Source organism: Hippocampus comes, unplaced genomic scaffold (genome assembly GCF_001891065.2).
Source record: "Hippocampus comes isolate QL1 unplaced genomic scaffold, H_comes_QL1_v1.1 scaffold37, whole genome shotgun sequence".
NCBI lineage: Eukaryota > Metazoa > Chordata > Actinopteri > Syngnathiformes > Syngnathidae > Hippocampus > Hippocampus comes.
Window position 1 is genome coordinate 1,002,365 of NW_017805535.1, and position 23,480 is coordinate 1,025,844.

The following is a 23,480-nucleotide window of genomic DNA, read 5'->3' on the forward strand; positions in this document are numbered from 1 at the left end:
CGGGTCCCCACCTCTCTCGCCGCCTTTGGCGGCGAGCGGGGTTTTCAATGTCTCCTTGTTTTATGTTTTATGGTTATTTTGTTTACATTTTTGATGGGAGGGGGGATTTAAAAAAAAACAAAACTTTGTCCGACCTACCGACCCTATGCTAAAATTTCATGTTACCGGAAACACACTACTTTTTTTTCTACGCCTTATCCCGACAAGGGTCGCAGGGCGTACTGGAGCCACTCCAAGTTGTCTTCGGGCAGTCAGCAGGGGACACCCTGAACCGGTTGCCAGCCAATCACATGGCACACACAGACAAACAACCATCCACGCTCACACTCACACTTGCGGACAATTTAGAGTGTTCTATTAACCTGCCATGCATGTTTTTGGAATGTGGGAGGAAACTGGAGTACCTGGAGAAAACCCACGCAGGCCCGGGGACAACATGCAAACTCCACACGGAGGCTGGAGCTGGAGTTGAACCCAATACATCTGCACTGTGAGGTCGACGCGCTAACCACTGGGCCACTGGGCCACCCACTCACATCATAAATAAATAAATGATTTACATGAACACATCTTCAAACTGTAGTTCCTCTATAACAAAACACAGACTATGATTAAAACAGCAAACCTGGTGGAAATATTTGCAGATCTCCATCCTTTTTAGAAAAAAAAAAACAAAAAAAAAACGAGATATATATATATATATATATAGTTATCAAATCCAAATGTATAACAGCATCAATAATAAAGCCATCCTCCAACTTCGTTCGGCTAAAATACACTGCCACTGTTTAAAAGGTGGCGTTTGTTCTTTTTTAGACACATGTATTTAAAACACAGAACCTGCCTGTTAAAAAAAATACTGTTTACACTTGATTAAAACAAACATGTAAAAACAAAGACACAGAAGCCACACTTGTCCCCTACTGTTCAGTTAATCTTTGGAAGCAAAGAGTTCACTGTTATAACTCCATGAATGACTCTCCAGTCAATATTGACATGTCTCTTTGAGATTAGTAATTTGTATAAATACCTCTATTGTACCTCTACCTCAACCCTTGTGAGGATAAGCATGATCCGAAAAAAATGGTTCTCACCTGTCCACACATGCACACATACATTTTGGTGACAATCGCTCACGGTTTCGGGACATAGACATTTCATAGAATTACCACTGGAGGCTCGCGGACCTTCTGTCAGTAATAAAGGAATGCCCACCTTTGCTGGTGGGATTTATAAAATAAATTAATGTGTACTGTATTGTACAATTACCAGTGCTATATAAGGTCCTGTAGCCGCATAAGCCAACTTGCTTGAGTTGGACTGAATGAAAAAAAAAAAAAATGCATGATTTCCAGAGCTTATTCTTTCAAAGAAAGATCACTTTCTTGATTCTGCAGGCTGGAAATGTTTCCTTTCAGCATAGCTGATTGTGTACGCTGAGGACTGCATATGCTTCTGAACTCAAGTTGATATTCACAATTTGAAGAAGAACACGCATTGGTTACAAAGAGCAAATTGGTGTTATGTGGTGGCCGGATGCAGGTTGATAAGAACAAACTCACCCTGATGCCAAGCTCCACATTCTCCCCTCCATAAACTTCCATCCCCTCATCGAGTAGGCCAATTTCCTCAAAGTACTTTCTATCAACCACGAAGCATCCGATAAGAGCGGGACTCCTAAAAAGGAAAAAAGGGTAAACCCAGATTTTGAATACAAAAAGGGTTGAACAGGTAACAGCACCACTCATCGCTTTTATTCTTACTTTTCTATTTTGTGCTATTTTCCATAAAATATGTCTACAGCTTTGAACCTTCACTAACTGATTCTACTTGTAATATACCTCAGAATTGCATTTGTGTGGATCCATTTTCACTACGTTTCACTGCAGCCTAGATTTGCGTTTCCCAATCAAGCCTGCTATGTATTTACGGACTGCCAAGCTGCCAAGTCTCTTGTCAGATTACTGACCTTGCTCGCTGTTGTGCTTCAAGTTCTGTATTCTAGACCTCTCGATAGCTTTCATAGTCGCTCTTGTTTTGCCATTGAACTTTGTAAGTATTTTCATTATTACTTTTTATCGATCTTGATCTTTGATTTTGCGTGATCGGACTTGAGATATTTCATTTGTGTATTCTTGTGTTCTCTTGTACCTTGCCTTTGCAAGCGCTTTTTGTTTGATGCATTGTTTTTTTACCGGCTTATGGTGACCAGCGATTTTAGTTGGTACTTTGTCAGTGGACTTTTCTTTTGTAAAAACAAATTGTGATAACAAAAATGTGTTATCACACTTCGTCTGAGCCTGCATTTCTGGAATGCAAAATATTCTTCGGTTTGTTTCAGAAACTGACAAACTATGAATTATGCAAAGTACAGTAAATTCCAAACAAGTATAAATTAGGCTACCATTCTACAATACGGTAGTCCTGCTAAAATAGTGTATGGGTGGGGTGCGGGGGGCATGCTTAGGACAGGTACTTACAGCAGTTTTATAGACAAATGATGATAGCGCAAAATATTACTTTTGGAAATGGTTTATATGGTTATAATTCAGTTGTTATTAGACACTTTATTAACCATGTAAAATCTGCTAACCCTGCAGTTATGATACAAAAAGAAAAACACCCCCTCCCCCCCATATAGCAAAACAAGAGTAAAGAACAAAACCCTAGATGGAAGGGTTTGATTTAAGTCATTATATATGGACAAGAAAAGTAACGCTACACCCTGCGAGGTACTTTATATCAAAACACATTACATTTTAGGTGGATAACAATCCCTCAAGACTCATACTCATTCATGTTTTTACCTGATTGGAGCTGTGTGGTTACGCAATGACCACCAGGACTTTGGTGGGTTGAGGTATCGACACCAGAGCTCCCAGTCGAAGCCCTGAGCAGACAACGGGTACTCTTCCATCTCAAATGTGTCATATTTGATGTTGTCAAAAGAGGGAGACACCACCCGAGTGCGGTCCTCCTTTATTCGCTGAAGAACAGGCTCTGCCCTGTGGGACGCCAAACAGTCATACAAACTTTTGAAGAAAAGTAGAAACTGATACTTGGCAGAGAAATTTATATCCTTTGATTTTACAATGATTCAATAATCTACTCATTTCTCAAATAATAAATGATGGCCACCTGGCTACTGCCACGGCAACAAAACAATGCAGATGAAAACATTTTGGCGTGTGACACAGCTCTGATTCTAGCCCTTGTTGTAGCTAATATAAAATGTTTTTAAAATATCTAGAATCTAAATAGGCTAGACTGAAATAAGCAGCACTAAAATGAACACACTTCAAATTTAGGGCCAATTCTGCAATGTTGCATCAGGTGCCATGTAAATCTTTACTGATGAAGTTCTGAACCCTTAAAACAAAAGAGGAATGCAACAACCCCCAAAGGCACATTGATACCATTAAAATCTGTTTGACCTACACATCAAGTTTGAAGACAATAATCATTTGATAAGCATTTCAGATAAACATTGTCAATGTGAAGCAATTTCTGTCCAAGTGAAGCAATTTCTGTCCAAGGTTACATACAGTACACGCTCACACATGCACTCATCATTAGTTCAATCTTCAGATTTTTTTTTCCAAGTTTTTTTTGGACACTTCCAAAGGAACACATTTATTCATAAGCTTTCTAAATACCAACATATCCAATGATCCTCAAGGAATCAAATAATGTACACCAGGGAGGGGCAACTTAAATGATGGAGGGGTCCACAATTTTTTAACAGGGGCCCACTGTAAAGCAGTTTGTTTTGCCCGCTCACCCACTTTCGCTATTTTATATATGATCTGATTTGTTGACTCATAGGTAACTAGTCGACTAGCAAAATAATTATTTGTGGCAGCCCTGAATGAGAATTATTGCAAAGGCGACACAGACTGGGTTAGTGCCCGACATTAAGAAGTTATTCACGTAACATATGCATCAAACTTGCCAGTGAATGCAGAAAGTGAAACCTGAATGTGAAATATGGGTTTGTGTGTGTGTGTGTGTGTATGTGTGTGTGCGTGCGTGCGTGCGAAATTGCCCCTGGACACTTTATTCCGAAGGTCACTGGGAAACACAAAGTTCTTCACCACGATAAGGTTACAGCTAAAGAAGTTGGGTTGGTAAAACAATGATTTTGCGGTACGAGCTATTTGTTTCCAATCATTCAATTAGCTTTGCAGGGGTGAGTGAACGATTGTACCCTCTGCTCTCCCAACTGAACCTCCTGTCACCCCCTTGGCACCCAAGGTAGAATTGTCTAGAACCGCCAGTACTTAATCGTTTTTCGATGTGCTGAAGCCCCCCCAAAAGGTGATTCATTCATGGGAAGAAGAATAATAAACAGCAATTGCAAGAGGGTCTTTGCATGTGTTCGGGGCCCAAATTGATTTTTACTAATTGCTTTATTCCTCCATCATCCCATGCTCATTTAAATTAGGATTTTGTTTTTTTTTCCTTTCCATCCATCCATTTTCCGATCCACTTGTCTTCACAAGGGTCGGGGGCCGTGCTGGAGCCTCTCAGCTGTATTCGGGCAGAAGGCGGGGTACACCCTGAACTGGTCGCCAACCAATCACAGGGCACACACAAACAACCATCCACGCTCACAATCACACCTAGGGACAATTTCAAGTGTTCCATTAACTTGCCATGCATGTTTTTGGAATGTGGGAGCAAACCGTAGTACCCAGAGAAAACCCACGCAGGCATGAGGAGAACATGCAAACTCCACACAGGAAGGCCAGAGCCAGAATTGAACCCTGGACCTGTTCAATTTAAGTCGACGCGCTAACCAGTCAACCACCGTACCGCTCTCTACTTTCTAAACTAAAATTCAAACAGAGAATTACACGTGTACTTTTTCCACATCCAAAGTACATTATCTCAAACTCACCACCCAGTGTTGAATTCCACATGTGCGTCAAACAGAGCGACCACAGGTGCTGAAGCAATCCTCCACCCACTGACTCTGGACCTGATCAATCCTTCCTGTTTGTCATGATGGACCACCTTGATGAACTCTGGTCCATGCTGAGCATTCGTCTCATCGACAAAATTCTGAAGGTTCTCTTTCAGTTCCACTGGAGAGAAAGAAAACACATTTTCAAGTGAGTGAAAAAGCAATATCATGAAGATTCAGTTTGATGAATAAATACCATATCTCAATGTAAAAAAAGAATTGGTCATACATTTCTTAATTTAGGACTAAACTGCCAGTTGCTACGTAGGTGGCTTATAGATTTTTTTTTTAAACCCACAAAAGCACAAAGCAAAGCTGCATTGTGTAAACTTTACACAATGCAGCTTGCTGTAAACTGATCACTTTTGTCGTGTATAAATTTGAAGAGCTTCATACTGTACAATTGTATACAGCTTACAAAGGTAAAAGGACTAGCTGGAATGGTTTTTATGGGAATGATTGAGCACTCGAAATTAAAACATTCATTTGGGTTAAAGTTGATTTGCAAAAACAATACCACTGATTTAACAAAAACAGACGCATGGATCAACTTTGTGGCACCACCTTGCTCCAAACTCCACAAGGCTTGACTCTACCTACCTGAATGGACAGCATTTTGTAAAAAACAAAAAAACAACAACAAAAAAAAAAATAAACAACAAAAAAAACCTAACTCTGGCCTCCAATTACAGGCTGCCTTTATATTTTCGAGTGGTTTTTAAGATCCTTTTATTTGTTTTCAAATCTTTAAATGGCCTCGCCCCACCTTACCTATCTGAGCTCCTTTGCCCCTACGCACCTGCCCAGTGTCTCAGGTCTGCGGACCAGACACTATTAGAGGTGGCATGAACTAAGTGGAGGGTCAGACGGGATCGAGCCTATTCCGTTGCTGATCCCTTTCTTTGGAATGACGTCCCACTGAACGTTCAGCAAGCCCCCTCACTGCCCATTTTCAAAACTCGTCTTAAAACTCATTTTTATTCTTTGGCTTTTAATTCAGCATGAGACTTGATTTTAAATTTACTGTTTTTGCACTTTCTATTGTGCTTGTTATGCATTGATTGTTTTAGTATTTATTTGTTGGACATATGATTCACTCCATGTACAGCACTTTGCATACAACGGTGCTTGTTTTAAAGTGCTCTATAAATACAGTTGAGTTGCGGTCAGAAAAATACATACAAAAAGGCCAGGCAGAAACAACAACAGAAAATGAAAATAGTCCAAACCACAAACAGATGGAACTACTACTGGCAGGAACTAGGACGAGTGAGTCAAACCCCGTTTTGTGGGGGACCAAATTGGAGTTGTAGCTTCCCTCAGAGGGCCGTTGTGTATGTTATGTGAAACCAAATAAATGTTTAATCATCCAATAACGTCAAGGATAATGGGCCCGGTGGTTGACTGGTTTCCGCGTTGACCTCAAAGTGCAGAGGTTGTGGGTTCGATTCCGGCTCCGCCCTTCCTGTGTGGAGTTTGCATGTTCTCCCCGTGCCTGCGTGGGTCTTCTCCGGGTACTCCGATTTCCTCCCACATTCCAAAAACATGCATGGCAGGTTAATGGAACACTCTAAATTGTCCCTAAGTGAGCGCAGATGGTTGTTCATCGATCAGTGCTCTGCGATTGGCCGGCGACCGGCTGAAGGTGTCTCCCGCCTGCTGCCCGAAGACAGCTGGGATAGGCTCCAGTGCCCGCTGTGCCCCTTGTGAGGATAAAGGGGATCAGAAAATGGATGAATGCATGGATGTTTTTTCTTTTTTTTTTTTTTTTTTTTTGTATTGCGGTCAATATAAAATGATCCCTCATCATGACGATTTCAAAGGTAAATAAACATAGCGCTCAATACGTGACACACATGATCCCAAACAATGAATTAGCCTTGGAGGTCTGCCACGGAGATATTACTTCGCCATTTCTTCTGATGCATGACTATCTTCAGAATCTGAAAGAAACATTGCTTTTTTTTCTCTCCGGGCAATGTTATCACACCCAATGAGACATCGAGAGTGCAATATTTTAAAAGCAACAGAGAAACAATCAAATGCAAACAGTCCAATGCTATCCAATCAAGATGGTGAGATGAAAAAAAAAAACATAGTGGAAGTGACTTCATGTGCATGCAACCGATATACAGCAACAGTGTACTAGAGCAGTGTTTTTCAAACCCTGTGCCGCGGCACGCCGGTGTGCCGTGGGAAATTATCCAATAGAGTATGCCTGTGCGGTCTATCGTCTGGCAGAGTAACCATGTAGTACTCTTCCATACCGGTAGCTAGCAGCAGCAGCTAGCTAATTGCCTTGTGCTTCGAGATAAGCGAAGTTTCTGGCACGAGGCAATACAATCATACAAGATCATTTGGATTTACTTTTACCGGAGATGCAACGACATCGACTCCGTTGTGCTTGGTATGCGGTGAAAAGCAACTCTCCAACAGCGCTATGGTCCCAAGTAAGCTTAAACTCCATCTCCAAACAAAACACCCTTCACTTCGAAACAAAAATTTGGAGTATTTTGTTCGCCTGGGTGAACACACGGAGAAACAAGCAACGTGCATGAGAAAAACCGCAAAGGTAAACGAAAGAGCCCTGAAAGCAAGTTACCAAGTCGCTGAACTTGTGGCTAAATCAAAAAAGTCCCAGTGGCAGAGCAATTAATACGTCACGCCTGCAAAGCCATTGTAAATGAGATGTTCGGACCCAAAGCGGCTAAAGAAATAGCCTGACTGTTCTAAAAACTAAAAACAGAGAAAGAATGAGAGCTGTGGAGGAAGAGCATCATGTGTCTTTCATCGATTGCTGTCAGGATATCAGTTCTGTGTTCATCCAAACCATTTATCACACTGAGGGAGAATAAATATAAAACAGTATAAAATATTTGATTGATGTTCATTTGATTCTGATTCAAGGTGTTCTAATATTACGTTATTCTTCAATAAAAAAAAAAAAACAACACTTATCATAGCAGTATCACACTTTAATTGTTAAAATAAGCTTTTTTTTCACATTTTCAGAGCGTGGTGTGCCGTGGGATTTTTTTCAATTAAAGAAATGTACCTTGGCTCAATAAAGATTGAAAAACACTGTACTAGAGGGTACACTGGAAGAATGACCTGAAATAAACTGCAGCTAAAATTTAGGCGGCCATTATTCTAAATTGTAGGTTGCACTTCAGTGCAGAGGGGGCGAACTTCGGTCTTCAAGGTGCCCTCCCCTGCATGTTTTATATTATTCCCTTCTTCAACACATTTGAATCAAATTGAAGACCAGAAATGGTGACCCTTCCCCTAATGTATTGAAAAGTGACTGACTGACTAAACTGATAACTAAAATGGCACTTGAACTTTTGGTCTGTTAAAGTCTGGCAAGGGAAATTCCCGGTTTGTTTTTCTAGTATTCTGTACTGTATTTGAAATGCAAATTAAAATAATTTACTCACGTTATATGTTTTGCCTCCATCATGCATCAAGAAACAGTTCCATATCTTAATTCATTTTATACGGTTATATCATTTTGTATCTTTTCATGACACAGCATGTTAACACGTTTTCACAATTGTTGTCCTTTTAAATATTTAAATGTTAGTGCTTCTTATTTCGCTTTTTTTTTTTTTTTTTTCACGGTCACTTTGTTACATTTCTCAGATCAGAATTGAAATTTACAAAACAGTAAGAGCATTTGTCAAAACAATTTGGACAAACAGCAAAACCTCATGGTTCTGCAAAACACATTTTCTTTCTCCAAATCTCTCCAAATTTAAAAATCATAATTTGTGTCACTGAACACAGCAGTGCAATCAGAACAAGTCTTTCTGGACATTTAAGACAATCAATTGGTGAAGTTGTCAATATAACAGTTGACTCTGGAGGATGTTCTGATGTACACGGCTGCTAGTAGTGTAGTGCGGACAAGTTCATTATTTTAAATTGAAAGTTACACTTTTGTGTTTGAAGAAGGTTTCAAGAGACTACAGGGCAAGATTGACATTTCACTTTTACTGTTTGCACTGTAAATTGTTGACAGTCCATGTCATTGTGATCGAGAAAGGACAATACAGCAGTGCATAGCACAAAGAAAAAAAAAACAATTAAAAAAGCAGAAATGTGATGATGGAACACTCTACTACGAGAGCAATTAAAAAGTACACTGCAGTCTTCCTACTTCCTGTGGGCCACAAATTGTTATCCACATGACCGTTCTTCACTTGCTATCAATTGTTTCAGAAAACTGTTTGATCACTGGCTAATCTAATGCTTCACACATTCCCTTTGTTTGAGAAAGTCAATATTCGCATGGGGAAAAAAGTCTAATTTACAGAAATATGTATGACATATTATGACAAGGGCGGCACGGTGGTCGACTGGTTAGCACGTAGACCTCACAGTGAAGATGTGCAGGGTTCGATTCCGTCCCCGGCCTTTCTGTGTGGAGTTTGTGTGCTCGCCCCGTGACTTTGTGGGTTTTCTCCGTGTACTCAATTTCCTCCCACATTCCAAAAGCATGCATGCCAGGTTCATGAAACACTCGAAATTGTCCCTATGTGTGATTGTGCGCGCGGATGGTTTTTCATCTATATGTGCCCTGTGATTGGCTGGCAACCGGTTCAGGGTGTCTCCCGCCTACTTTCTGAAGTCAGCTCAAATAGGCTCCAGCATGCCCCTGACCCTTGTGAGAATAAGCGGATCAGAAAATGGCAAGATGGATATGACAACTTGTTCAACCATTTTTCATTGTAAATTCTTATATGATTAACTCATGCCAAAATTGTGTGGTGTGTGAGAAAATTCAACAAAGACCAATTGATCAAGATGACAAAACAATTCATAATGTCGGAAACAGCAGATAATGGGACTCTCATTTGCATGTGCAACTTGTTCAAAGATATGAGAAACTGCTATTTTGATGTGCGCAAATGACATAATGATATGGAGATTGAACAAGTAGTTTAGAGAAGTTCGATTCTGATCTAAGAAATGTCAAAAAGAACTGAGAAAACTGATACAGTAATTCTATTTTGGAACATACGGAAGGACCCGTGGCCAAGACTGGGTTGCTGTCCACCTTGGAGATTGCCCTGCATATGTAGATTTCATTCTTGGCTAACTCATTCAATGTTTTATGGAACAGAAAGACCACATTCAATCATTATGCAATTGTAAAACCATGACCTGTGATAATTACAAAAAACAAATGCATCAACATACAAAGGTGTACATTGTCAGGTTCATTGAGCAGTTAAGATTTGTCTGTCTGTGTGTGATAGTGTTCTCTTAACAAATAATTGCTTTGGTAGGCACCCTAAAAAACTATTTTTGCATAGAAGGAATGACACAAACCACTTCAGACAGACACTGTCCGCAGCAGACCAGCTCAAATTCTAAATTACTCATTGGATTTATCCCTGAAATAATCCTGCCTGTAGGCTACAGCTGCTGCCTTTCTCCCCTCCGTTCCTGATATCAACCTCAATTCTCTTGCCTGTTTCTCCTTAATGAGACAGAGTTTGCCGCTGACCTGAAAGAAGATGAGCTCATTTCACTACATTTTGGACTCTTTGAAGGGAACTCTGCGGTGGGTTATCCGAGGCATTAAGGTTAGATGTATCTAAACATTAAATATCAAGTCTTGCATCTTAAGTTACACATTCATTTTCTGCCATCTAGGTAGCCTCTTAGCATTCCTGACTAAACGGCCAAATTGTTAGCCTATTTCATTTGTTAGAGTCCAAAATCTAGTTTTGTAAATCATTTATTTTACTTGAGATTTTTTGCAAATATGAAAAGATTGTAGACTGCATGAGAAAGAAAGGCACTGCTGAACACAAGTGAAGCATTAGCTCTCTTCTTTGATTCAGTTGGAAAGCTAGTTAGTATTACTTTAAATTTATAGAGAGCAAATGTACAATTCAACCTCTTTTCAACATATCCCATTTACGCTTTCACCCCTGGAATGTTCATATTTCACGTAATTCGTTTTCCATTTGCCGATTTTGCATCCAACGAACACCTTTGTAATCTAAACTTCATTATAACGTCCCGATTTTCCCACAAAATAGTGAAAAGGCCTTCGTTACAATGACCTGTGGGTAGCTAACTGCCACTGCCTTGCTTAGGAACACAATGTACAGCGTGGGATTCCCCTCTGTTGCTTGGCAATGATACTGATTGACTCGTATGTTGTTGTACTTCTGGGGGCAAGGTGCGGTTTTGAGCACACGGTCTGAAAACATGTCTGGTAAACAGAAGCTAATCTCCCTGACTGTGAAGGCTGAAATCATCTCTCCCTTTAGAAAGGGAGTCTCTCAGACGAAGTTCAGTCGAGATTATGAATGGGCAAGGTCAACGATTTCGACAATCATCCATAATGGCAACAAAATCATGGAAGAGTTCGAGGCCAACAAGATTGAAAGATGATCGGAAATGGCTTCGGGGTGTGACACATCCTGAACTGGAGAAGGCCCTTTTCATTTGCTGACTGAATGTTTTCAGAGATGAAGTAGGAACGCTAAAATTGTTTGTTTCATGTCTTATAAAATCATTTTTTCATCATACTGTATGCCAGTGGTTCTTAACCTTGTTAGAGGTACCGAACCCAACCAGTTCACATGCACAGTCATCAAACCCATCATTAGTGAAAAATAAAAATACGATTTTGTTATCATTCAATTCTAGACATATAAAAACGGATTTATTAAAAATAGAATCAAAAGTAAATAAAATTTACTTTTGATTAAATTTTGACGTTTGACGTTTTTTTTTTTTTTTAATTGTACATAGAATGAACAAAATAAATCTCCATGCAGTTTCAGGAATTGGTCCTTGAGTATTGCCGGTGTGAGACTAGAGTTGCTCAACTTGGCATGACAAATCATGCAGATCGGACGCCGAGTCCCATCACATTCCGTAATGCATGTGAATCCATGTGGTACATATTCATCCGACCATTTTGGGTTTTTTTTTACTCGACACAGCATGTATCAAAACATTTTTCTTTTTTTAAATCACATGACCTACTATCACGACAGTCACAGTTTGACGACTGAGCGAACTAAATTTCCCACAGCACTGTTTGGACAAGCAATGTAATGTGATAATATGCAGCCAGTGATGGCCAAGCGGGCGTGTTACAACTAATTGACATGTTGAGTCGGCTGTGTCTTAACCTCCATGGCAAAGGCTCCAAGCTTTCGGGTCTGAACATCCGTTGTCTGAATCTCTTCCTTTGGCCACCTTATTATTCCTGCAGGGTATCTGATCACTGGTAGGGCACAGCTGCTTATTGCCCTGGTCTTGTTCTTGCCATTGAGCTGGCTTCTTAGGACTTGCCTCACCCGCTGGAGGTATTTGGCCTTGTTGCCAGTTCGAGGTTGCCATTGGCTTGTGGCATACCGAGGTACTTGTAGCTGTCCTCGATGTCTGCTATTGTTCCTTCAAGGAGTGAGACCCCTTCAGTGTGGACTACCTTGCCTTTCTTAGTCACGATCCGACTACATTTTCAAGCCCGAAAGACATCCCGATGTCACTGCTGTAGATCCTGGTTGTGTGGATTAGGGAGTCTATGTCCCTTTCGCTCTGAGCATACAGCTTTATGTCATCCATGTAGAGGAGGTGGCTGATCATAGCTCCATTTCTGAGGTGGGATCCATAATCAGTCTTGACGATTACTTTGCTTAGGGGGTTCAGTCCTATGCAGAACAGCAATGTGGAGAGTGCATCACCTTGGTCTATGCCACATTTGATGGACACTTCTGAAAGTGGCTTGCCATTGGCTTCAAGTGTGTTTTTCCACATCCTCATCGAGTTCGCAATGAAGGCTCTTAGGGTCCTGTTCACCTTATACAACTACAAGCATTCAGTGATCCGTGTATGTGGCATTGAGTCATAGGCTTTCTTGTAATCAATCCAGGCTGTGCACAGTTGGTATGTCGGACCTGCAGTCTTGTGCGACTGTTCTGTCAACCAGGAGCTGATGTTTGGGTCCTGTGGTATCTCTACCAATCTCTCCAGCTCCTCTCTGAGCCCTTGGTATTTCTCCAGTTTCTCGTGTTCCTTCTTTCTGATGTTTCCATCACTTGGGATCGCGACATCCGCTACAATGGCTTTCCTCTGCCCTTTATCTATGATCACAATATCTGGTTGATTCGCCATTACCATCTTGTCAGTCTGTGTCTCGAAGTCCCATAGGATCTTCACTCGGTCATTCTCAGCCACCTTTGGAGGTGTTTCCCATTTTGACCTTGGGGTTTCCAGTCCATACTCCGCACAGATGTTTGGCTCCTCTGGTATCTCTACCAATGCCCTTCTGTGCTTCGCTCATGTATTGATCCATGTGTTCACTTATCTTAGCTGCAATGATGCCTGACATGAGCTTCCATGTTGTGGAGAGACAGGTTATTGGCCGATATTTGGATGGGGCTGCACCCTTTGAAGGATCCTTCATGATCAGGACCGTTCGCCTTTCCGTTAGCCATCCTGGGTGAGTCCCATACCTCAGGAACTGGCTCATTTGTGCTGCTATAAGCTCATGGAGTGCTGTGAGTTTCTTTAGCCAGTCAGTGTGGACCATGTCCGGGCCTGGTGCTGTCCAGTTTTTCATATCTGAGGCTCTTTCTTGTATGTCTACCACTGTTATGGTAACTGGTTTCTATTCAGGGAGGTTGCTGTGCTCCTCTCTAAGTGTCACCAGCCATTGTGCACTGCTGTTGTGTGTGACATCCTTCTCCCATATGCCTTTCCAGTACCTTTTAGTTTCCAGTCTTGGTGGGTCTGCTCTGCTGTTAGAACCCTGCCACTGAGCGTACACTTTTGCAGGTTGTGTTGCGAACAGCCTGTTTATTCGTCTGGCCTCATTCTCTTTCGTGTACCTCTTTAGGCGACTGGACAATGCTTGGAGCCTTTGTTTGGCAATTTTGAGTGCTTCAGGTATGATCATTTGGATGTACCTCTTGGGTATCGGTCTTTTCATCACACCTGTCTTGGCCTCCATCAATTGACTCAGGTCTTTCTGAGCCGCCTTGATCTTAGCCTCCAACCGTATTTTCCGTGGTGGGTAACACCATTTTTGGTGGGTACAGACTACCTCACAAACCGGCCGCAGTACGTGAGGGTACAGAGCTGTGAGTCGGACAGGCTTCTCTGCAGCACTGGAGCGCCGCAGGGGACTGTTCTGGATCCATTCCTGTTCATCCTCTACACCTCGGACTTCAGACACACCACTCCAAACTGCCACCTTCAGAAGTTCTCCGATGACTCTGCGATTGTAGGCCTCATTACAGAGGGAGACGATCGGGAGTACAAGGGACTGACGAAGGACTTTGTGGACTGGTGCCAGCAGAATCACCTCAGATCAACCCTAGGAAAACTAAGGAGTTGGTTGTGGATTTCTACAGGAAACAGTCCTCACCTGCACTGATGAACATCCAGGGTACGGGCATAGAGAGGGTGACCTGCTACAAGTACCTAGGTGTTCTTCTAAACAATAAACTGGACTGGTCTACAAACACGGACACCCTGATTAGGAAAGGACAGAGCCGACTCTTCCTACTCAGGAAACTGAGGTCTTTTGGGGTTCAGGGGTCACTCCTTAAGCCCTTCTATGACTCTGCGGTGGCTTCAGCCATCCATTATGGCTTGGTCTGCTGGTCAGGCAGCATCTCAGCACGGGACAGAGAAAGACTGGACCAACTGGTCAGGAGGGCCAGTTTCGTCCTGTGCTGCTCCCTGGACACTCTGGAGGAGGTGGGCAACAGCTATGCTGGCCAGACCCTCCCACATAAATAGCACAGCCACCTTATCTATATCTATATTTATATTGCACTTAATTGAACGGTGTACATTGAAACTGTAACATTTATTTTGTGAATGCAAACACTTTTTTTTTCTTCTTTCTACCCACAATCTTGCTGCTGTAGACTGTACATTTCCCCAGTGTGGGACAAATAAAGGATATCTTATCTTATCTTAACGTATCTCATGGGTCTCATGGTTGCTCTTATAGCCAAGCATCTCTAGGATCACTGATGCTGAAGCGTATATCAGCTCATTGGTTTCCATAATCGTTACGGTAGGGATCGCCCTCAGTGCTGCATTCACAGTTTACATGAGACTTTCAGGTGACTTCACATAGCCATCTAGGTTGCCCAGCCTTCATTTTCGCCATGATCTTAGCTCTCAGGTCAGTTGCTGCCTCACTCAGCATTTCATTCATTGGGGCTGGCCTCCCAATCTCATCATCGGTATTCATTGGGGTTTGCCTCCTAATCTCTGGTATAACCTCCTCCTCTGATATGGCAGCCTGGGGCCCTTCAACCATGGAATTTGCGTTGTACCTCATCACTCTCAAGTTGTGAAAGCAATTGCTGTTTGTGGATATTGGAACACTGAGCTACGGTCAACCGTGACTGTGGGTTTTGAAATAACCATTCAGCCCACACTCTCTGCATGTAACCCCTCTGACTAGGGTTGCTTAAGCAGTAGCATTCCAACAGAGCCATGTTATGCATCTCGCCCATTCCAGTAGCCCATTTTTCATCAAAGTGCTCTGGTTCCCCAGCACCTGACGCAGACCTTGTTTGGCCGGGCGACGTCTGAGCCGGCATGTCATTCGTTTTATTATCTCTCATTGTATGAGGTATGCATTAGCGTGAAGGGTCTTGCCCAAGGACCCACACCCGATGGTGTTATGTGGTCATATTGCCGCAAGCGGGATTCGAACCCCCGTCTCCCAAACCGGTGCCTTACCAACTGAGCTATATATATATATATATATATATATTTGCTTGGTTAAAAAAAACCTAGGAACAACCAAGTGTTTTTCATTTTTAGATGATCAATATGTTATACTTCACTCAACTCAACTATATTTAGAGAGCGCTTAACAACCACAACTATAGACAAAGTGCTGTACATGGAGCAAATATAATTCATACAACAACAAACAATCAAACAAATTAATAATGAAGACAGTAGTAAACACAAAACCAGTAAAACTAAAAATCAAGTCTCATGCTGAGTCAAAAGCCAAAGAATAAAAATGAGTTTTAAGTCAAGTCAGCTTTATTGTCAAATATGCTCTATGTGCAACATATAGCACAGGTAAAATTTCTTTCCTCTCAACCACAGTGCAAACATGCAGTGCATTGAAACACACAGCTAAAAATAAGGGCAGCGAAACTGAACTGCATAAAAGGACATAAAGACATAAATATATAAATATAAATAAATAATAATAAACAATAAATTGCACTCAAGAAACAACCAAGGGCACTTGTGATTATTGTGGGTAAAGTTAGGTAGTGCATTGTTTCGTGCCGTAAGCGGATGTCAGATGCTGACATTTTGACTTTAAGATGAATTTTAAAGATGGACAGTGAGGGGGGCTAGCCTAATGTTCAGAGGGAGGTCTTTCCAAAGAGAAGGACCAGCAACGGAAAAGGCTCGATCTCCCTTCAGTCTCCGCTTTGTTCTTGGAAACTCTAATAGTGTCTGGTCTGTAGACCTGAGGCACCGGGCAGGTCCGTCGAGGTGGAGGAGCTCAGAGAGGTAAAGTGGCTATTTAAAGATCCTTTCCTTGCTTTCCTTGGTCTGTAGTGCTAAAAAAAAAAAAAAAAAAAAAAAAAGTTGCAGCCCAATGGCTGACAATGCAGCCAGCTTTTGAGCTTCAGAGTTTTCATAGAAGTCACTACATGTCAAATCATGGGGAACGGAGAGGTAAGTTAAAAAGGCTTCAACATCGAATCCTGACACTACTTTTTCTAACTGAATGAATTTTGTGTCTCTTTGCACTGCTAATATTTACATAATGTTGCTATCAGACCAAACCGTCAATCTTAACACAATATAAAACCACTGGGGAAGGTTAATAACCCTTACAATTGGTGCTGTGGTCGTCCACTAGTATAATCTCCTTGAGTAAATGGGACGGAGTCCTCTGGATGGCTGTGTGCACGGAGCGCAGCAACACGGACAAGGCCTCATTGACAAAGATAAATATGATACTCAACTGAGGAAGCTCGGATGAATACCACATGTTTTTACATCTGAAAGATAAAACAGAGGAATGACATTACTCCACACCTCCACATTCAGGCATTTATGACAAGTCACTGTCCGACTGACCCGTCTGGGCGGAAATCCGGGATTGGCCGGGTGATGGAGAGACGATCACTGAGGTAGCTGTTGTAACCATAATAGCGGAACTTTCTGATGGCAACCCTTCGACTTTCTGGGCCCAGGTCATGACCCCAGTGATCAAACAGTGAGGAGCTGGGGTCGGAGGCTGATGAGGATGAAGCATCTTCATCTTCCTTTGTGGGGTTATCTGTGGGTAGGGGGAAAAGAAAGTTGATGCATTTTGTTCCAAATACAAGCTTTGTCAAACACTCCTCTTCAGGCCCACGTCACAAATGCCTGATAGCTGATTATGGGGAAGTTGCATGATAAATTGTTTCCAGGTGCAACCCGTCCAAAGGTAGTTTGACTGGATTTTGGTTATTGGATTGGATGAAATCTTGAAAAGGGGTTTTTCAAAAGGTAGAGAAGGACTCTAAAATCCGATGAGACACACATAACTCTAATCCTAATTTCAATCTGGTTCAAACATTCAGTTTGTAATGTTCAAAACATTCCAGTAGGATCTGGATAATTTTGATTCAAAAAAAAAAAACAAAAACATGACTATTCTGGTCCCAACAGTGGGTAGGATTCTAGGTGGATTACAGGAAGAAAATGTAGCTACACTTTTAAATTGGTCAAATAATCACTTTGTACCATGTTTTGGATGTACTTTTATTGATATTTTGCGTTTGGTCCGTTCAACCACTACCAATTAAGCCTTTCAGTCGAGTAAAGAAAAAATGTAATAAAATAATCTTGTCCCCATGAAAACCCCCCCAGCCAGATCAGATTTCAATAACAAACAAACATTGTGTGTTACATTTTTTGTTCGGTCATCCCTATCGATATTAATTTCGAAGAAACAACATTCTTTATTTGCTTAACGATTGGACATATACCTGTAGGCCAGTGTTTCTTAACCTTCTTAGCGGTGCCGAACCTAACCAGTTAATTTGCACATTCACCGAACCCTTAGTGAAGAATAAATAAATAAATAAATAAATAAATACATTTTTTAAACAAATTCAAGTTATTAAAAAAAACGCATTTATTAAAAACTGAAAAAAGTCAATACCATTTCAAGAGATACGTAACTTTTTTTTTTTTTTTTTAATTGTACACTTTGACGACTGAGCGAACTAAATTTCCCACAGCAGTGATTGGACAAGCAATGTCACGTGATCATCTACAGCCAGTGATGGCCAAGCGGGCATGTCATAACTAATTGACATGTTGAGTCGGGTGTGTCCTAACCTCCATGGCAGAGGCTCCGTCGAACCCCTGAGACCGATTCACCTAACCCCTAGGGTTCGATTGAACCCTGGTTAATAACCACTGCTGTAGGCGTTTTAAAAATGTATTTAAGTAATTCAAAAGTCATAAATTGACCCCATGATGGCTCTTTTACCTGTTGTTCTAAAAACTGCTGGTAGCCCACATTGTGATATGTGATATGAATTACATATACAGTCAAACCTCGGTTTTCGAACGTCTATGTTCTTGACCAAATCGGTTTTCGACCAAAAATTTCGAGTTTTTTATGCCTCGGATTACGACCGAAATTCGGTTCTCGAACAAACTGAGCGCACTTAAATGCACCATTTGACTGCTCTCGCCTTCCTTATACGAGGAAGTGACGCTTCCTCATGTCGCTTTCCATTGTGAGCAGACGTGTTCAAGAAACTTTTTTATTTTTTTTTTAAAAAGAGCGTGGTTTCGTTTTTCGAACAATTCGGTTTTCGAACAGCCTTCTGGAATGGATTATGGATGAAAACCGAGGTTTGACTGTACTGGTCTGTTGCTTTTGTTGTATAGATTTGAAGAGCGTCATGCTTTTTCATTTGAGATTAAGCTGTGCAATAACAATAATAATGAAGCCCACCAGCCACAAAAGTAATTTTTCATTTTAATTTTCGCCTATTTCAGTCTTGTCAGCTCATTATTTTGTTTTTCTTATCACAACTCATTGCTTTTATTCATTCATTCATTTTCCGAACCGCTATATCCACACTAGGGTGGCGGGGGGTGCTGGCGCCTTTCCCAGCTGTCTTCGGGCAGTAGGCAGGGGACACCCTGAATCAGTTGCCAGCTAATCGCAGGGCACACAGAGACGAACAACTATCCACACCCACACTCACACCTAGGGACAATTTAGAGCAGTGGTGTCAAACATACGGCCCGCGGGCCGGAACCGGCCCCCAAGGAGGTTCGATCCGGCCCGCGGGATCATTTAAAAGTAAAAAAAAAAATGCATTAAAGACACAGAATGAATATTTTAAATAAAATGCAATTCGTGGATTATCCGCTAGGGGGCACACTGTTTTGATCACAGTAGAATACTATATTTTTCAATACCAATTACTTGTTAAAGTTTGTACAATCAGTGGGATCAGTTGCAATGCATATTTGTGAATGATAAAAGTAAATTGCACATTTGTCGAAGGAAATGTAAGGTGCTTCCTGAAATGTTTTGTAAAAGATATGTTCATTAAATTTCAACATTTTCCTCATGTTCTTGTGCTTATTTTGTATCAAAACAAAGGGAAGACAGATTGTTTTTGTTATTTATAGCAAAGTATGGTGTCATTTTAATGGTCCGGCCCACTTGACATCTACCGAGGCCGTATTTGGCCCTCCAGGTGAAATGAGTTTGACACCCCTGATTTAGAGTGTTCAATCAGCCTGCCATGCATGTTTTTGGAATGTGGGAGGAAACCTGAGCACCCGGAGAAAACCCACACAGGCCCGGGGAGAACATGCAAACTCCACACAAGGAGGCCGGAGCTGGAATTGAACCTGGTATCTCTGCACTGTGAAGTCGACGTGCTCACGGCTGGACTACCAGCCCGCCCTCATTGCTTTTAGACATTTGAAATACAGTTTGAGAAGATGACGTAATCTCAAATAAATATATAATATCATTTATATTTGTTATATCATTCCAAGTATCTTTTTATAGGTTTGTATTGTTTGTACATTTTTTAGGGTAAATAATGAGAAAATGATCTGTGTTACGGTGACGCCCCATCAGCCCTTGGCTATATGTTCCAGATCAGCCAGCTGTAGGTGAAAATCTGTGATGTGGTGAGACCAAATACAGTCAAAAATTTTTTTACAGCTTCACTATTTTACATGATTTAGACAAGGGGTTGGGAACCTATGGCTCACGAGCCATATGTGGCTGTTTTGATGATTGCATCTGGCTCGCAGATAAAACAAAATATTTTCGCTTGCTTCATCCATCCATCGTTTTCTTACTGCTAATTTCCTGTTCAGGGCTGCGGTAGGCTCCAGGAGCAATTTTGATTGGATAATACTGGCCTATGTTGCCGTTGCTGCGGAAGCAGGTAACCAGCCCCTTTTGAATCAGCCCGCTCGGTCATTAGCTCAAAGTTAATCCTAAACGAATAAAATGGCGAAAAGAAAAAAAGATGACGAGTATGGTAGACTTCAGGACGAATGGACCGAAGGATTCGCCTTTGTGGAGAGAACAGGCTCTGCAGTGTGTCTGATTTGCAATGACAAAATACCATCGATGAAACGGTTGAATGTAAAGCGGCACTTTGACACGCGCCATGCTCCGTTGCTATGTTCGCATCAAAGACCCTGCAAGAGACAGCGGAAAGGAAGCGTGCAAGCTAGTGAGCAGGGTGCAAGCTTGCCAGCAGCAACTCCGCGTATAGACCCGGCAAGCTATATATATATATATATATATCATAGATGGCAATGGCGAGTGATGAAAAAAAGCGGAAGGGGCGTGGCCTGTCCGGGGCGTGGCCTGGACGGGGGCGTGGTTACTTACAAAAGTGGCACGAAACATGCTGAAGATAAAGTGTATTGAATTTACACACTATTTGAAAATTGAACAGAAAAAATCCCAAGATCGCCACTATTCCTACAAATGAAAAGTTGTGCAATTTTGCTTATGCATTCCTGGTGAGCACCAATATGTAACTCCAAATTTGCTGCTCAAAATCAAAACTAAAAAAGTAAACACATTCCCTGCCATATTTAAGATTTGTTCATGACTTGTATTCATAAAGTGTTGTGTAAATGTGATAAAAAGCTGTTAATTCTTACCTCATACAGTAACGTCTTTAGTTGTATCCGCTGACTAAGTTTGTTTGAAAAATGCCGATCCCAAAGAATAATTGCTCCGTCGAATGGCGATTTTGTCGGCATGTTTTTTCACTTTTGTTGCATGATCTGTCAGTGCCACGCATCCACGTTAATTAAGTCACTACAGTACACACAATAATCTTTGCCTGCTACGTCTGGTTTCTTCAAAAATTGTCCAAGAGCTTCTGTAACTTCGTCGAACTTGGAACCAATTTTAACCTTTACAGTGACTTTTCTGTCAAGCCACTCCCATCGGAATTTATTCTTGACATTTGAGTCAATTTCTAGGATTGAAGACTCCTGATCTTCAAAAAATTCTTAATTCCGCTCAAAACGATCCCAGAACAATGAATTTGCGAGACGAACAGGCCGCCATGAATCAGGTAAAACAATATGTTACATGCAATTTGATTGGTCCAAGCGCTTGTAGTTAACCAATCGCTGGGCCGTATATAATCGAGCCAAGACTTCCGCAACAAATAATGCCTTCAGTGATCTGATTAGTTGAAGCTTTCATACACGTCCAATCACAGGGCTGTTTACAAACGGAAAACGGAGAGACTGTTCGGGAGAGCTCGTGAAAACTCGACGATAAGGTATCTGACCGCCCCTAATATTTTCTCAACGGATTTAGACGATTCACAAAAATGATCAATTTAAGAAAGAAAACGGCGGATTTCCACGGATACGCGGAAAATTGCCATCTATGATATATATGTATATATATATATATACCCCGAGTCTATAGCAAACAATTCAGTGATTCAGTTTTTCAGTAACAGCGTCTAACTTTGTTTATCTGCTGAGTCTTTTCTGGACGTTTCATGTAAACTCAGTGTGAATTTTCTAGCACTATTTATGATCCTTTTAATATGACCACAAAATTTAAAAAAAATGAATTGCTTATCCAAGTGTGTCCATTAAATTAGAAATTATGTAATATGTACAGCATGTATCTACATTTGTTAAATGTAGGTGAAGCTTTTTTATTGTTTAAGTCGGCTCACATTTTCTTTGCAAATTAATTTTTGTTGCATGGGTGTGATAATAAATTAAAAAAGGAAAGGTCAGTACCTGTAGTTCACAGTTAAACACATAACAATATGGCAAAGGTGCCGTTAAAACAAGACTTCAGTATGTCACACCATCATGACAATAAAAGACCCTGGTTGTAAATAAAGTGTCTCAAAGTGAAGTCATTTTTTGTGAACAGTCCAGACTTAATAGAGATCTTCATTCTTCTGAGTGACATTATAGTTACAACCACTATAGAATAATATAAAATATAAAAAAATTTCATGGTGGCTTTTGCATGGTACAGTATATAATTATCATCATTCAAAACTTTATGGATGATAAAAGTGGCTGAAAATAGCAGGGACGTATAACATCAGCTCTGTTTCGAAATCAATGGGAAGGGGGCACGCTCTGCCTTTCTGAACACATGAACTGTTAGGGTGGTGTTAGGGCATCAGAGTGCATTTCCCAACATATCCAAAACCTCCCACTTAACTTGGACTGTCACTTTAAATCAGTGGTGTCAAACTCATTCTGCTGACTTTCTACCAGGCATTCATAGAGTCCGTCCTCTCGTTCTCTACGGCCTGCTGGTTCCACTCCCAAAGTCTGCAGGAGAAGAACCGCCTAGACAGCATCAGCAGAGTGTGCTCCAAGATCATCGGACTTCCCACTCACCCTCTGACTGCAGTGTGTGAGCAGCAGATCCGTGGTCTGGCTGCTCAGATCATGAAGGACCCCTCACATGCTCTCTCTCCCGCATTCGAATGGCTGCCTTCCGGCCGCAGGCTGCAGTTCCCAGCTTGCAGGACAGCGAGGAGGATATCCACCTTCGTCCCCCAGGCTGTTCTCCTCTTAAAACTCTTAAACTCTTATTCCAAGGAACCCTGACACCCCCTCCCCCCCACCACACAGACTCGCACACCCCATTGTGCAATACGGTTTTACGGTGCAATACTTTTGACGTGCGATACTGTTTTCACTGTGCAATACTGTTTTCACTGTGCAATACTGTCTTTACTGTGTCCTGACTGTGCAATACTGCTCGATGTGCAATGATGTTTTGTTGCTGGAACCACTACCTCAAGTCCTCAAGTGCTAAGCCTACAGCCCTACTCTCATCCTGTTTTTCCTTTGCTCTGACTGTCTCTATAATAAGCCGCTCTCGCACAACTCTAATTGCCCCACGGGGATAAATAAAGTTTTCTGAATCTGAATCTGAATTTTTGTCGCGGGCCACATTGTAGTTACGGTTTCCCTTGGAGGG

The 23,480-nt window shown here is 41.5% G+C and overlaps 1 protein-coding gene across 1 annotated transcript in view; it reads right to left on the reverse strand.

Moving 5' to 3' along the window:
* Positions 1–23,480, reverse strand: part of LOC109520770 (polypeptide N-acetylgalactosaminyltransferase 18-like) — a 142,898-nt gene that overhangs the window by 46,419 nt on the left and 72,999 nt on the right. Inside the window, exons 3-7 of the mRNA XM_019878242.1 lie at positions 17,081–17,282; positions 16,835–17,001; positions 4,901–5,087; positions 2,808–3,005; positions 1,563–1,677 (exon numbers count right to left, since the gene is read on the reverse strand). Coding sequence (XP_019733801.1) covers positions 1,563–1,677; positions 2,808–3,005; positions 4,901–5,087; positions 16,835–17,001; positions 17,081–17,282 — 869 coding nt within the window. The remainder of the gene's footprint in view (positions 1–1,562; positions 1,678–2,807; positions 3,006–4,900; positions 5,088–16,834; positions 17,002–17,080; positions 17,283–23,480) is intronic.